Source organism: Serinus canaria, chromosome Z (genome assembly GCF_022539315.1).
Source record: "Serinus canaria isolate serCan28SL12 chromosome Z, serCan2020, whole genome shotgun sequence".
In the NCBI taxonomy this organism is placed as follows: domain Eukaryota; kingdom Metazoa; phylum Chordata; class Aves; order Passeriformes; family Fringillidae; genus Serinus; species Serinus canaria.
Window position 1 is genome coordinate 5,662,028 of NC_066343.1, and position 15,048 is coordinate 5,677,075.

Sequence of the window (15,048 nt, forward strand, 5' to 3'; positions counted from 1 at the left end):
CCTCTCTTGTGGCCAGATTCCACAGCTCCGTGTAAAACGCACTACGGCAGTTGCTGACTCTGCAAGCTCTGAATCAGTAACAGCTGTATGTGAAAATACACTTATGAGAATGTTACTATTCTGTGGAGAAGAGGAATGCTTTGAAACTCATCTCCCATGTAGTGACTCACCGACAACAATTTAGGCTTTGTTTGTACCCCTGCGGCAAAGGGAAAGGCCAGACTTATCACAAGTGTCATCATGCACAGGCAACTGCTGCTGAAGCTCTTGATGGAGAGAAAATGCCCTCAGACATCTTTTTTTTCTTTTTTTTTTTTTTTTGCACAAGACCTGCCTCTGAAGATGGGAAAAAATACACTAACAACTGTAATGTGGGCATAACTCAAAAAAAATGCTATTACCCAGAAGCGTAGGATGGAAGTTATACCTGGGAAAGCAAAATGTAAGGTTCTGGGACCTGGGAGCCCAAAGCGAGACAAGGGATAAGCTGGAGCAAGATGGAATGCTCCTCATACATGGTACTACTATTAAACTGCCAGTGACAGCCTGAACTGGAATAGTATGAAGAAACGAGTTGCTAACACGGAGTGGTGACTGAGTAGTCAAAGTTGAGTGTACAGGAGAAATGGCACCAGAAGTAAAGGAAAACAAGAAGTACATGAGAGTCTCAGTGTAGAAGAAGTGTGTGATTCAGCCTTTCTTTCCCTGCTCCTCAACAAAGACAGCTGTCTCTCCAAATTCAATTACTTTGGCCAGGAGCACCAACATTTTCATTATCAGATCAAGGCAAAACAGACGATATGCCAATCTAAGAGTTTCTACCCTCCATCAAACAGCACTCGGCGCAGAGATGCTGTGGCTACAGGTTTGGAAATCCCAAACCAATAAGCTCCTGTGGCAGAGTGAATTCATCAACTGAGAACTTGCCAGCAAACAAGCTCTGGGGTATGCCAGCCTGGTTCTGCTGCAGCTAGGTACAAGCTGGTGCAATTCTCCTTGACTCCCAAGTACACAGTGATCTCACAACAAACACATGAGACCACTTGTCTTGTACAAGAATTATACAAAGCCAGCAATGTTACATAGGTTTTTTTACATTTTCAAATTATGTACTTCCTAATGTACAGGAAAGTACTGCAGATCGATGGAAAGAAAACTAAGACTTCAAATGTGCTAATTTATTTCCAACACGTTTGTAACAAAGCATGACAGAGCACATACCAGACATGAACTGTGTTTGCTGTGCCACAAAATCTAGGATTGCCAATTATCACCTGCTTCATTACTCTGCATATTACAACCACATGATGTGACATTCAAGATCACAGAGCTCAGATCAAAAGAGGTCAGTTTTAAGTCATATGGCACAGCTGTAAATACAAGCTATTTAAATGGTATGCAGGCAATGTTTAGATTTGAGATTCCTTATGCTGCTGCTCTCACGCCTGACTTATCTGATGGCCTGCAATAGCTGTCCTGTCTCTTGAAATTATTTTCTGTATATTTTTAAGTGTAGCTATGTGATAAATCTGTTTGTCTCCAAAAGACAAACTTCAGTTTCCTGAAACTAGTGTTATTGATGTTGCTTGCTCACCAACTTTCCATAAATTGTTACCTGATGGATGCCTATTTGGAGTGTATCACAGGAGCAGCATCTTGGAATAATGAGGCAAAAAGAGGCATAAGCTTTAAGAATAAGAAAAAATGGTCATATTAATGTAATCTATTAGATCACTCTTCTGAGTGAAATCTATCTCTTTTCCTTCAAAATATTGCAGAAAGAGAAAACATTAAACCCCTGAAATGTGGGCTATTAAAATGTATCCTTGGTGACATGAGATATGAAGAAATACACACTTCCAGAATTTTTAAAGGAAAGCAACACTCAAAAAATAGGTATTTGAAGCTGTCAATTATCCTATGAGAGTCAGGTGCATTCAGCTGTATCAACTACCAGTGATAGCTTAAGTGTTTCATTGCCACAAAACTCAACGATCAATTGCCTTTTGGAGCCTATTGCTAATATGGAATCTCTCTTCCCCATAGGTTGCTGTCATAAATGACAAGTTTCTTATCTAGTGCTTAAATCCAGGCAAGCAGATGCAGCAAGCAAACTCCATTAGGGCAGAGTTAAGCTGAAAGCCAAAATGCACATTATTTTTAGAACTATTAAACTGGTCTCTGTTAGAGTGAAAGGCAATGGAAAGCAAAACATACCCACAGTTCACACAAAGTGCTGTACAGATATTCTAAGCAAAAATGTAAACATTGCCCAGAGTCACAGAAAAGACATGCCATAGTTATTGTGTTTAATGAAATTTATCTCTAATACTGTTTGTGAGCTGGATGTTCTTACCATCAGGTTATGGCCAGCTCTGTGATGGACATGGCTAAGCGTAAGGTTTGGCAAAAAAATGCCCATACCTAACACTTTAGAATGTCTACAAAATGAGCCAAGGCTGTGTTTCCTACTGCTGTTTTTAAGTGGCTGGGCATGATTTTATTTATTACTCTGCTGAGGATTACTGCCTATTACACACAGCATCTTCCTTTGTTTCAAAGACCATTTTGGATTTGCAGAGTGTGTCTGTCATCCAAAACAACCCTACCCTATGCAGTTTGACAGCATGTATTAGAATTAACTGGTATTTCCCTTGCAAACACATATGCTGCTGACAAAGAAGTGAATTCTTATGGAAATCAGCCACTATGCCTCTGCAAAGCTCTATGCCCCAAAGTAACTAGACATGAACTCATGCTCCATACACCTGTAGTTGTTAGTACAACCAGCATGGTGTTCAAACTTCTCAACTATCTCTAACTACTATAGTATTGATGAATATAGATGTGATTTCTAAATTCCCTATCCATTGGTTAAGTCCAAGAGTTTAATCTTTGTGTTGTATTCTGAACTTTAAAGTAAAATTATCTGTTCAGAGGTATCAAGAATGCAGCAACATTTCTGCGGGCATGCCTACACCACTGAAATGAAAATGGACCACTGTCCCCTCTGTTTATGCAGAGCAGAAACTCACATAAAGCTTTCAGATCTTATCACTGGTAACATACAAATTGATCTGTTGCGCATTTCAGAAGCAGGATTACATTATGATGATCTCTTCCTAAGCAACAACATGACTATGTTTCTTGTGTAGCTGGTATCCTACAAACACACGAAGCAGAACGTGTTGCATGGAATTTCCCATGCTGCACTGAAAACAGAACTGGCTCCTTAGGGAACAGACTGCCTCAAGCCTGATACTGTCCTTAACCAGCCTGGGCCATGACCTCAGTTGGGTGTGCTTCCCAGCCCACCCCAAGCCTCACTATGAATTTATATCCACTTTATATCCAGCTTTTTCTGTATGTTACATCTTTCTTTGCATGATGTTTGTCTGCTAAAATCATTATAGTTCTAAAAGGCAAACACTGAGCTAGCCAGTCACTGAAAAAGCTGACACTTAAAAAAAGCACCTTGATATGCTTGAAGGTCCTATTCCTGAATTCAGAGCCATGTGAGAGGGCTTGAGGCTCACAGAAGGGCTCACTGAAGCAGGGGTTTTATGGGAGCACAGGTCAACTGGACTGATGCCTGAATTGTTTCTTGTATAGCTGTTCCTACAAACAGACACCTCACTAGGGCCTGATTTGCCAGTCTTGAGTAAAGCACTTAGCAGAGAAGCAGCTATCCTTTGTAGCACCAAGTATTTCTTTTGATTTGCACTTGATTAAAATAGGCCCTAAAATGACAGTCACAGGTATCAAAACTTTAACTATAAAAATTAAATTTTTTTCAATTCTGAAAATTCTAAAATTACACAAAAAAATATTGTATGCCGGAGCTACCAGAACACTAAAGAGAAACCAGAAAAGTTTAAAACTGCAGCTGAACCTTAGAAATATATTCATTTAAGTGAGACTATGTAGCTGCAAACAAAAGCAAAACTTATACTTCCTTTCTGTTTGACTGGCCCATCAGAAGATACTGGCTTCCTTAGCAACTGGGCAAAATACTTTCAAGTATGGAGTGGAAATTTCTGGGCACAGTTTTAGTTATATTTACATCACCTTGACAGTTTGGCACAAGACTACACTATTGAGACATTTGTAAGATGCAAGAACTTGCACTCCAAGTTACATAATCTCTGTTAAAGACCCACTGAACGCAATTCTATACCACAAATAACATTTTAAAATAATAAAGCAACTTCGATGCTATGCAAGGAGAAGCAGAACAATCCAAAGCTAAGCTGTGTCTCCCATTCTTAGCTTCCTCTGATGTCCCAGTACATCACCACATGCACATACGCTGACCAGCAAATACCAGGACACAGTGCTGCCAAAAGGGGCTTGGTTTTATAAGACAAAAGAATGAGAGAGAGTCTAAGGAAGATTAGTGTTGCACACCTGCTGTGTAGATTACAATGAATTATTTTCATCTAGATTTAGTTGTGATTCTGTGAATGCACTTCTGAGGAGACTAACAGAATACCTTGTGTGCCAAATGTTTGCACAGAATGTCTTGCTACGATCAAATTACAGACTGCAGAAAAACTGTTTATAATGGAAATCCTGACAGAACTATGCCTATTACGAGAGCTGGTATACCACATATCCTCCCAGAGTATAACAGTCCAGTTTTGTATCTCTGGAAATGAGATGTGCAATAACAGAAGCCATGCAGCTGCTGGTCTGTTGGTTTGTAAAGATCAAACTATGGTAACAAAAATTGTATTCTGTGCACCAAAAAAAGCAGGCTGCTGCTGATCCAAACCCCTGGTCAAAGGTCCTTACATCTTGAAACGCTGTAGTGTGGCTGTGCACAACATGAAACACACCCACTTCTGCAGGTTTTGCTCCCAGCAACTCCCAGTGCCTTGGAGCTGAATCAATACCACTACCATGTGGCTGCCTGTAAATCACAAGGAGGAAATAAGTGATGCTTTGCAGACAGACAGACTAAGAGGGCATGGTGTTAGGAGGCATAGCTGGGACAGCAAAGATGGTAACTAAATTTCCACTAATACAGGAAATTTCAAAAATACAGGAAAATCTATGATACTTAAATAAATAAATAAACTAAGAAATACATATCAAATAAGAGAAAAAGCACATGTTTCAACTATTACATCCTTGCAGACTTAGGGTTTTTTGTACACTCTCAAAGCCTACTGACTAATCTAAAAAGTAACAATGAAGGTGACTTATTTTGCATAGGTGAGAACTGGGAATAAATCGGGGGAAAAAATAGTTTTTCTCAACTGAGAGACAAGTGGAGCACAAAACTGGACCAGCCAGTTTTGAATGGAGCACTGATTAATGGTTTCTGAGAGGCTGTCTGTCTCTTTGTACCTGTACTCACCTCTTCATTATTCTTGGCACGTGTTTCTGGGCTTAAAACCTTCAAAAACACATAGTCCCTTTTTCTGTGTGAGCACAGCTTTCATGAATGACAATTTGGTGAACAGATAATCAAAATTAAATTATTTTATTACGCATTTACAACCATGCTGTGCATATCTTTGTTTAGTCTTTTGTTCATGTAGAGTCTGTCAAAAAATGGAACCCACACTGAAAACTTACCCAGTAGTTAGAGCTGCATGGAAACTCTCTGCAGTGACTGACTACTCTTTTCAACAGCATTAAGTCTTGTAAAGCCAAATACAACTTACTGAAAGACTTCACTTTTTCTCTTAAACTGAACATACTATAAATTGGAGAAAAGTCCTAATTGAACACGTTGCAAAGATACTCTTGCCAAAGACTGTCTCTTGCCCTGGAAATGCACCCACTTTTGGAGCACAACCCAAAAGACATTTAGAAAGAAAATAATGCATAAGGAATGCATAAGGGAAATAATGCATAAGGAATGAGACGGATGTGACTGGTGTTTTAGAAAGAGGTCTTGATAAAAGACACCTTTTCTCAACAAAACGTGAAAGAGAAAGAAAGGAGATTTCTGAGGCATCCTGCAGAAACCTGCGGAGATACCTGTGCCGGGGGAAAGCGGACACTTCCCCGCAGGGCCTGCCTGTTGTCAGGGAGGAACAGACCCTGCGGGAGGAACTCCACGGCGGCTGCCCCCCGCGGAAAACCGAGCGGAGCGGCCCCCCGGCAGCAGCGGCAACCCGAGCTGCCGCCGCCCCGCCGCGGGCTCCGGCGGCAGCGCCGGGCGGGAAGGTGAGCGCGGGGAGAGCTGCGCCCGGGAGCTGCAGCGCTCTCACCTTCGCCGTGCAGCGTCCAGGGCAGATGCGCGTAGTCCCACTGGTAGCCGCAGGCGCTGTCCTCGAAGGTGCACGACCCGGGCGAAAGCAAGGCCGCCCCGGCGAGCCGCAGAGCTGCAAGGACAAAACGAGCTCCGGTCACGGCGTGCCCGGCCCGGGGGCCGCCGCCACCCCCGGAGCAGCGCCAGGCGGGTCCCGGGCGGGCGGGAGGCGTCCCCGCCGCCGCTTACCGTGCGCGGCGAGCAGGCAGAGCCGCAGCATCTTCCGCGCCGGGGGCCGGGCTGGCGGCGGCGGGGAGAGCGCGGCCGGCCCGGGGCGCGGTGCGCGGTGTGCGGCGGGGCTGAGCGCGGCCGCTCGGCACCCCGGCGGGGCGCGGGCAGGGCAGCGGCCGGGCAGGCAGGGGAGGGACGGGGAGGGACCGCGGACAGCGCGGGGGGGCGGCCCGTCCCGCTCCTGTCGCCGAGCGGCGTCGGCCCCCGACGGTGGCCCGAGGCCAGAGTGGCTGAGGCTGGAGTGCCCTCCAGAGTGGGGGTTGCCGCCTCCTGTCAGCGCAGCCTGTGGAAGAGTGTCACCCCCCGCCCGGCGAAAATGTGCTTTCTTATGTTTAAGTGTTTTTTCCCGCGTTTCAGCTTATTCGCAGTGCATCTCTCCCGTCGTAGCTTACCATCGGTGGGTACCACTGGAAGAGCTTGACTCTGCCTGACGTACTCCCTGTCAGGGGTTTGTGCACAACAGTAAGATGCCCACTCAAACACATCTGCAAAGAAGGGGCTCCCGCAGCACCAGAACTCCCAAATCACCACAACTTACCCATCCGTCCTTCCCTTCCACTAAAGCTGACCTTCCGAGGACCATGGCATACCATGGCACTTTTAGCTGAGAATGGTCCAGCAGCTGCTGAGGTGCTCCAAGTGCTGTAGTTCGTTGGCTTACAGAACAACTCAGGACTGGACCACAAGAGATGTCCAGTTCAAACTCTGCCCAAGGCAGAGCCAGCTTTGAGCTTAGACCAGGTTGCTCAGTTGGGGTTTGATAACTTCCAAGGCTGGTTGGGCTGGCTGAGCCCTGGCTCCAGTTCTGGGCTGTTTTTATGGGGAAAGTGTTCCTTCCTTGTGAATGCTCTAAATTGCCACTGTTTCAGCTGTGCTACTCCCTCTCACTCTCCAACCATGCACCACTCTGATGAGTCCTGCATTTCCGCTGTCCCTTTCCTGTCCAGGACTGCTGTCGGATGTTGCCAAACTTCTCTCTCTTCCCAGCTGAACCGTCTCCTCACAGAACAGGGTCTCCAAGCCAACTGCCTCAGTGGCCTTCTCTCACCTCACAACTAAAAGAGATTAAGATCACTTAATTTGTTGCATTGCAAATACAGAAATTCTGAATTATTTGTCTAATCAGGGCTGCAGACATAGCATACTTTTGAGATCTGACTTGTGGCACACAGTACTGTTTAAAATACAAACTTCCATTTTATTACCATACTTTAATATCAAAGCATTCAGTGAATAGGACCACCAGAGACCCCTTTTGTTACCCTCCAGGACCATGAAAGTACTTCTAGCAGGAGGTGGATGTGTGTAAATTATTTTTCGGGAAATTATGTTTATGTATTAGATAAGAAACACCTTTTACTGAATGTGTATGATTATGATGGATAAACCCCCTGTTGCAAAGTCTCACCTCACACACAGAATGGGGAGAGTTTGATCCTCAGTGTGTCCTGTGCAGATAGAGAATGCTTGCTTTCTCATCCTTCAAATTGGTTTAGAAAGTTTATTCTGGCCATTTTCAGTGTCTCCACGAATTAATTTCAGTACTAAGGCAATTGATTAGGTAAATTTCTCCAGCAGCTTTGACACATGCCTGTTTTTACACAGAATTGAGTATAGTGCATTATCTAGAATATACCACTTCTGAAAAGCTGATGGCACAAATAGCCAGTGGATGATGATGACTCACCAATATAAGCACTCACTAAGAACAGCGAAGTGGCTCATGCCCTCAGTTTTTTCCTTGCTGATTTCCAACATGTTCCACCACTTAGCAGAGATGGCTTAGCTTTACGTGCCAGCCACCAAAGTTTACAGCACCATGTGTAAACTGGTTTTCAAACTGGCACCTCCAGCTTGCTGCAGCCTCTCAGGAGCCAAGGAAGTAGCAGGTGTGTAAAAATGACATTAAAATTCCTGAAACTGGTGTAAAACTTCAGTGGCCCATACACTCTTTTCCAAGAACTGGATAGTAGACATACTCCTTAATAATGAATTTGAAAAAGCATTTTGCCCCTTATTGACTCATGTTTCCTGAAATCTCACCCCATACTTTCCTGCTGCTAATTTAACTAAGTTGTCCTCTCCATATCAGGTAGTAGCATAATCAAGGCCATGCTAACAAGGCAATCTCACAAGGGAAAACAAATGTCAGAAACATCATTAATTGTTATATAGGAGTATTTGGGAGGTACAAAAGGCTTCTACAGATCGCTGAGTTTAATTCCATAAGCACTCACCCAGTTTGTTCCTGACCAGGCAGGAAATGGGTAAGGCACATTTGTCCTTGCTGCCTTTTGAGGCAGGGAATGCAGTGATCTGGCATAAGGCAGAAGGCCAGTTACATCTCCTATTGGTTCCTATCTCTAAGTGAGCTTGCTTTGAGTACAAAGTTGATCCAAAGGCTACCATTTGACTTTTATTAGTTTGACTCCATTTTTGCAGATTAACTGCAACACCAGAGAAGGAGACGAGCAGCAACTGAAGTCTGAGCTTTTCCAAATTCTCTGCACAGCTACAGATACTGTCCTCTCCAGTGTTTGCTTTGAATCCTGGAAAATACACTTAATAAAAAAACCTCTTTGCATGCCCAGGCACATCCAAACTTTCCACTTGTTCTCAGACATTGGACACCAGTACTGTTCTCAGTTGGAAAAGGATATCAGGACTGAAAAAGGAAATGAGGTCTTGTAGTACCTTTCAGTGTTCAAACTTCAGTCTTCTCATGTGTTAATATTATTATTTTATGCTTTACATGCTTTAATGGGACTGTAATCATGCATGACACTTTACCCGCCTACTTAGGCAGAAGTCCTGGCATCTTTTTTTTTTATATATTTTTCTTCAATAAGAAAAATACAAATCATTTGAGCTGAGCTCATCTAATCTAACTTTGCTTTGGCATATCCATATTTCTTATTTCCTTTGCCCGTTGTGTCCTGTTATTCACAATTTCAGACAATTCTGATCCTGCCTATGAGCCAGTTTCTGCAGCTGCTGTCTTCTCCATTCTCTGGAAGTATGTCATGCTGTAGGAATACTTCCACTGGAAAGGTAGAAGGTACTAGCAGCCAGTGGCTGTGCTGGACATTTCTGCTCCCATATGGTTTACCATTTGAGGGTGAGGTAAGAGAAGAAATGTACCCATGGGATGAGCAGAAACAACTCCTGGCAGTATTACTTCATTTTTCTGGTTGCTATCACATTGTACTCTAAGCAGCAAACTGCAACTGCTGCAGCTGGAGCACTGGGGAAAGCTCTTCTGCTGTCTCTGGCATGAGCAATGTGTTTACAGCAAAGCAGGTACACCTGTGTGCTATTGGGGATGGCTCAGAGAGGAAATTCAGTCAGATTCTGTTGAACTGATTCTGTATAATGCGTTGGAATGCCCTCCTCTGCACAGCCCGACATCTTTACTCCTAACAAAATGCACGTGTTTGTCATGTTGTTTCAACTTATTGTGTCTCACTTCAGTGTATTTACTCTTCTGTGCACTGAAGTTGCTTCTACTAATTGGTGTTCTGAAAACTACACATGGAGACCCGTGGAGCTCTCCACTGCTTCTAGTTTGCTGAGGGTGGGTGACTGATCTTAAGGAGCACCTGATTTTGTGAATGGAAATTGCAGTCAGGCCAGTGCTGGGTCACCTGCTGAGTGAAGGGAATCCTGCTCAACTGAGCTTGGCAGGATTGGCTGCTGCTGAGGGTTGTGATACAGAGCCATGACAACAGACAGGAGGGGCTGATCTGTTTCAGATGCCAAGTCAGCATTTGCTGCATATAAGTATATATATAAGATGCATGTATAGCTGTAAGTAGTGCTGTTCTTACAGACAAGAATTTAGTTAGTGACTGAGCTGAGCAATCCTTAAACAGACAAGAATTTAGTTAGTGACTGAGCTGAGCAATCCTTAAAAAATATTCATTCTGTAATATGCAGGGTTCTCATAGTAGGGAAAAGACCAGGAGGCCAAAAAAGTTAAAGCCAGGCAAGTTAAAGCCAGGCATGAAGGCACTGCTCAATAAAGCTGACTCTTTGTGAGGGGCAACAGAGACTTCAGCAACCCTCTCTTACATTAAAAGTACTCTCTTATATTAAAATAATCAGGCTACTTTTTATAATTTCTGTATTATTTTACTAAGATTATACTTATCAGACCTTGTTCAAGTCCCTGTAAAGGAAAGCCAGCTGCTGGAATGAAGTGGGCTCTTGCTGTACATCATCATTGTTTCATGAAGAAGAGTAAAAGGAACAGTCAAGAATGACACCTGCATATGAAATTACTAAATGAGTTAAGTCACAGTGATCTGTCACTTTGTTAAATCTCTGTTGGCACCAGCAAACTGCAACTTCCTCTTTCAAAAAACCAAGCAAAAAAAAAGAGACACCATTCAGGTGCCAGAGAAATAGCTTGCCACAAAATAATAGCTGTTGAATAGCTAATGAATGTTTTACAACTCTTCTCACATCTGAGTTTGATGACTTTTTTTTTTTTTTTAACCAGACAGCTAGCAGAATATTGGAAATGGTTGATTCATCCTCCCTGGAGGAATTTAAAAGACATGCAAATGTAGCACTTAGGGACATGGTTTAGTCAAGGACCTGGCAGTTTTAGATTAGTGTTGGATGATCTTAAAGGTGTTTTCCAACCCCAACCTTTCTATTATTCTGTGATTCTGTGACTGAACTGTACAGTATCTAAATATTGACTGCAAGGCAGAGAATGGGCCTGCTGGCCAGATAATGGCCCCTGAAGGCCACTGGATATTGCTTTCAGCTGCAAATTCTGTCCTTTCCAGTCAATGGAGGGTGCTCAGGTCACTGATTTTGCAGTTGGTATAAGTGGTCAGGAATGTCACAAGAATACCCAAGCTTGATCCATCCTAGAGAATGCAGTTCTACAGGAGTCCCTTCTACAGCTTCACACTATAGGCTGGTCAGCCTTGTGGAGAAAAGGAAGCCAGTAGGTAGGAGCTGGAGTAGCACCATCCTTGTCAAAACAGGAGAGCCAAAGTGAGATGGGCAGTCTCATAGCCAGGAGAACTACAGATGAAATAGGAGTAAAAAGCAGCCTTTCCACATGCATCCACATAAGGGAGTTTCTTGGAATAAGTCCAAGCTACAGCACCTTGCTTCACTAGCAGGAGACGGGAACCACCACAAGAGAAGACGTGCCAAGGCAAAGCTGAGTGCTAGAATTCCCCAGATACTCTGCTAGAGATGAGCAGTTAGGAAATGAGCTCAGGAAGAAGAAGGAAGAAATATTACCATATTTTGGGTTTTGGGGATCAATATTCAAGGAGGTTTTGGTTCCTGGACAAACCCAGAACTTCAAAAGATTCAGGCATTTTAGTGAATATTTCAGCTACTCAGGTGAGAACAAAAATAAATGCTTCAATTAAAGCTGTCCTGTGAGTGTCCTGTTACTGAGGGTTAGTTATATCTAGAGGAAAAACAGCCTTTGCTGTTCAACATGAAAAAATGAGTTTAAGTACAGACCCCTGGGGTGACTCTTGGGGTGCCCTGTGCAGGGTCAGGAACTGGACTCCATGATCCTTGTGGGTCACTTCCAACTCACCATATTATGTGATTCTGTGAAATATAGAATAGGGACTACTTGCAAAAATATAGCCTAAAAATTAATTCCAACACAAGTATATATTTCATTTTAAAAGTACTCTGAAAAAAGATGTACTAGTGTAACTCTAGCTTGTAAATTGCAAAGTTCTCCCATGAAGACAAAATTCCAGGAAAATCCAGATGGTCACAGGATAGAGTAGAAGGACAGCATATATTTTGAACTGGAGAGTTTTATCACTTACTTTGCATAAAGCTGGAGCTAGGATTTGGCTAAGGGCAAGGGAAATCAAAGACCTCTGAGTTGAAGAATCATCAACATCTTGCTCATCCCAAAGACCTGGGATGGCACCTGGGCTCAGGAAAAGCTGAAACTCAGTAGACATCTGGAATCATGAACACCTGAAATCATGAACAGGTTTCATCCCTGCAAAGGTACCTAGTTTAAAGTCAGGGTCTGGGTTAGTTATCTGAGGACCACATTGGAACAGTGTCCAATTGGCCAAAGTAAACTGCTCTTTCCAATAGAGAATACCTGCTGTATCCTGCTGCAAATTTTAGCTCTGAAAATAGAAAAGTATTTTTTGCTCAAAAAACATTCAAGTGCCATTATACTCTTTGGACATTGCAGAATGAATCAGGTAAGAGAAGAAATTGTAAACAAAATCTTGTAATCCAGAAATAACAAAATACCGTGGACAGTAATTTGTACCAGATGCTACAGTGTAGATGTAAAAGTGAATACAATTAGGCCTATAACATCAAATATGAGCAAATTAACATCACTTATTGTTTTAAAATAAACAACTCCTTTTTATTGTCATGAACAAAAGCCACTGACAACGGCAGGAAACCTTTTCTATCAATGGTGTCCCTTTTGTTTATTGGTTCTGTGCCTGTAACAATTTACTTTTAAGATTTCTCTGAGATATCAGCTGCAGAAGAAGCAGGGGAATGCCCAGCTGTTCAAAAGCTATTTCATGATACAGAGGACTGCACAATGAAAAAAATTAGGGTTGTCATGGTAAAATATTATTTGTGTATAAATAAATGCCCTGCAGACAGTTTCTTCCTCAGATGACATTACTTTTGCAGAACTTTGTAGAAAACAGAGGACAAAGCCAAATATGACGCTATGTGCAGAGATGGAAAATGGGGGGGGGGGGGGCAGGGGGGAAGGAAGTGAGACAAGAAAAGGAAGATTCGATTTTTTCAGTGCTGTTGAAAGTCATTAGTGCCTATGTTTTAGAACTCAGTGAAGTGGACCTGCATGTGCCTTATCTTGCTATAATGTAGCTTTCCAGGGGCTTCTTGAGACCGAAACAGGGTCATGAACGCCCCTGTCAGGGGCAAAATTTCTGCCCAAAAATTTATCAAAATCCTTCAAAGGAGGGTTGCCCTTTTTAAGAGAGATCTCCTGTTGCAGGATTAGTTCAGCTGTGTCAGGACCTTTTCTGTCTCCTGAGTCAGCAAAGAACTAGCAGACACCATCTCAGCATTGTATCCTTGGGGTCTGAAGTCCTACAGCTGCACTCACCTGGCTGCTGGGGCTGGAATTTCGTGTGGCTTGAAGTCATTCATTACCCACCTCTTAGCTGGGTATTCCTCCTGCCTGTGTCAGACCTTTCTCCTTGCCAGCACTGGAACCATTTCTTCTGGAACATGCTGAATAGAGCAAGGATATGTACACACGTGCATAAATGAAAGACATGCTCACAGCAATGGCAGTCCCAGTTGCAACATCAAATAGGAAGTGTATGAGATTTTTTTAACAAACAAACAACAAAAAACCCCCAAAACAACCAACCACCACAAAAACAAAAGAGCTGACATACATATGGCATTTTTGCCTGAAGGAACTACGGCTGCAGTTTTACAAACTCATAACAAAGGGAAGAATACTCTTTATTTCAAAACAAGTGCAAAGGAAATCAGGACACTCACTGAATGCTAGAGATTGCTGAGTATCACAAGATGTATAGCTTCACTTTTACAACCCTCCAAAGAGGCAGCTCCAGCTGCTCATTGTTTTTCTATTTGATATATAGCATAAATATATGTGCCACTAGACAAATATATATTTAAAGCTGTACAGGCAGGTATTGCCACAGGGTACCCCATCCCACTCATGTTAAATGCCAGCATTTCAACAGATTACATGCAACAAAGAAGAATCTCTGTAATGTATTGCTTACTTTGATTACAGGTCATAACTTGTTATCTACCTGATGAAAAACCTGAACGGCAGCTCCACAGTGTTCCTGCATTGCCAACTGATCTGACTTAAACCCTGTTTCATGGGCAAAACTGGCCATTTTTTTCCCCTGCTACACCAATTTGTTTCTTATCTGTAAATGTTGTGGCACTCAAGCAGTTGTTGAAAGCCTTTAGTGCAGCATTTATTACAATGGTAGGAGAAAGGAAACTGCTGGAACAAGAAAGGAGGGAGATGAACTCCGTGGTGGTTTATTGTTTGGAATCATCCATTTCATTCCTCAGCCAGAAGGCAGCATGCTAATAAGCTCAGGTTATTTGGTGTCATTAGCATGCTCAGGTTATTTAGTGTTGTTTAAACAGTTAAGGCCTGGTTGGGATTTCACATCCCAGTTTTATAATTCAGTCTACTTCTTCCTAGTTTGCCCTGTGGTTGGTGTGAGAAGAGTGTGGCTTCTCAAACTGAAAGGCTATGTAGCCCAAGTTAAGGGAGTATAGGACCCAAACATTGAACATTAAGAATGCAAACCTGGAGGGTACAGAAAAAACCTTGTATATTCTGCTCTTTAGATGCCAATTTTCATGAAAGAGAGAGCATCACTTTGTCATTCCTGATTTGTTCTCCAACCAAAAAGCCTTGCCAATTTGACAATCTGCAAGGACAAAAATGCCTTCCACAGGTTAAAATATTTGTTCCCTAGGAATTATTAGGGGCTGTTGGACATTATCAATGCTTCCAGATTGGCAGAAGGAATGACTGATTC

The 15,048-nt window shown here is 42.8% G+C and overlaps 1 protein-coding gene across 2 annotated transcripts in view; it reads right to left on the minus strand.

Moving 5' to 3' along the window:
• MAMDC2 (MAM domain containing 2) overlaps positions 1 to 6,501 on the minus strand; it is a 56,507-nt gene extending 50,006 nt beyond the window's left edge. For both annotated transcript variants that reach the window (XM_050987258.1, XM_050987259.1), the window contains exons 1-2: positions 6,455 to 6,501; positions 6,225 to 6,338 (exon numbers count right to left, since the gene is read on the minus strand). In XM_050987258.1, the coding sequence (XP_050843215.1) occupies positions 6,225 to 6,338; positions 6,455 to 6,485 (145 nt within the window). In that variant the 5' untranslated portion in view covers positions 6,486 to 6,501. The remainder of the gene's footprint in view (positions 1 to 6,224; positions 6,339 to 6,454) is intronic.
• Between the last annotated feature and the right edge of the window lie 8,547 nt (positions 6,502 to 15,048).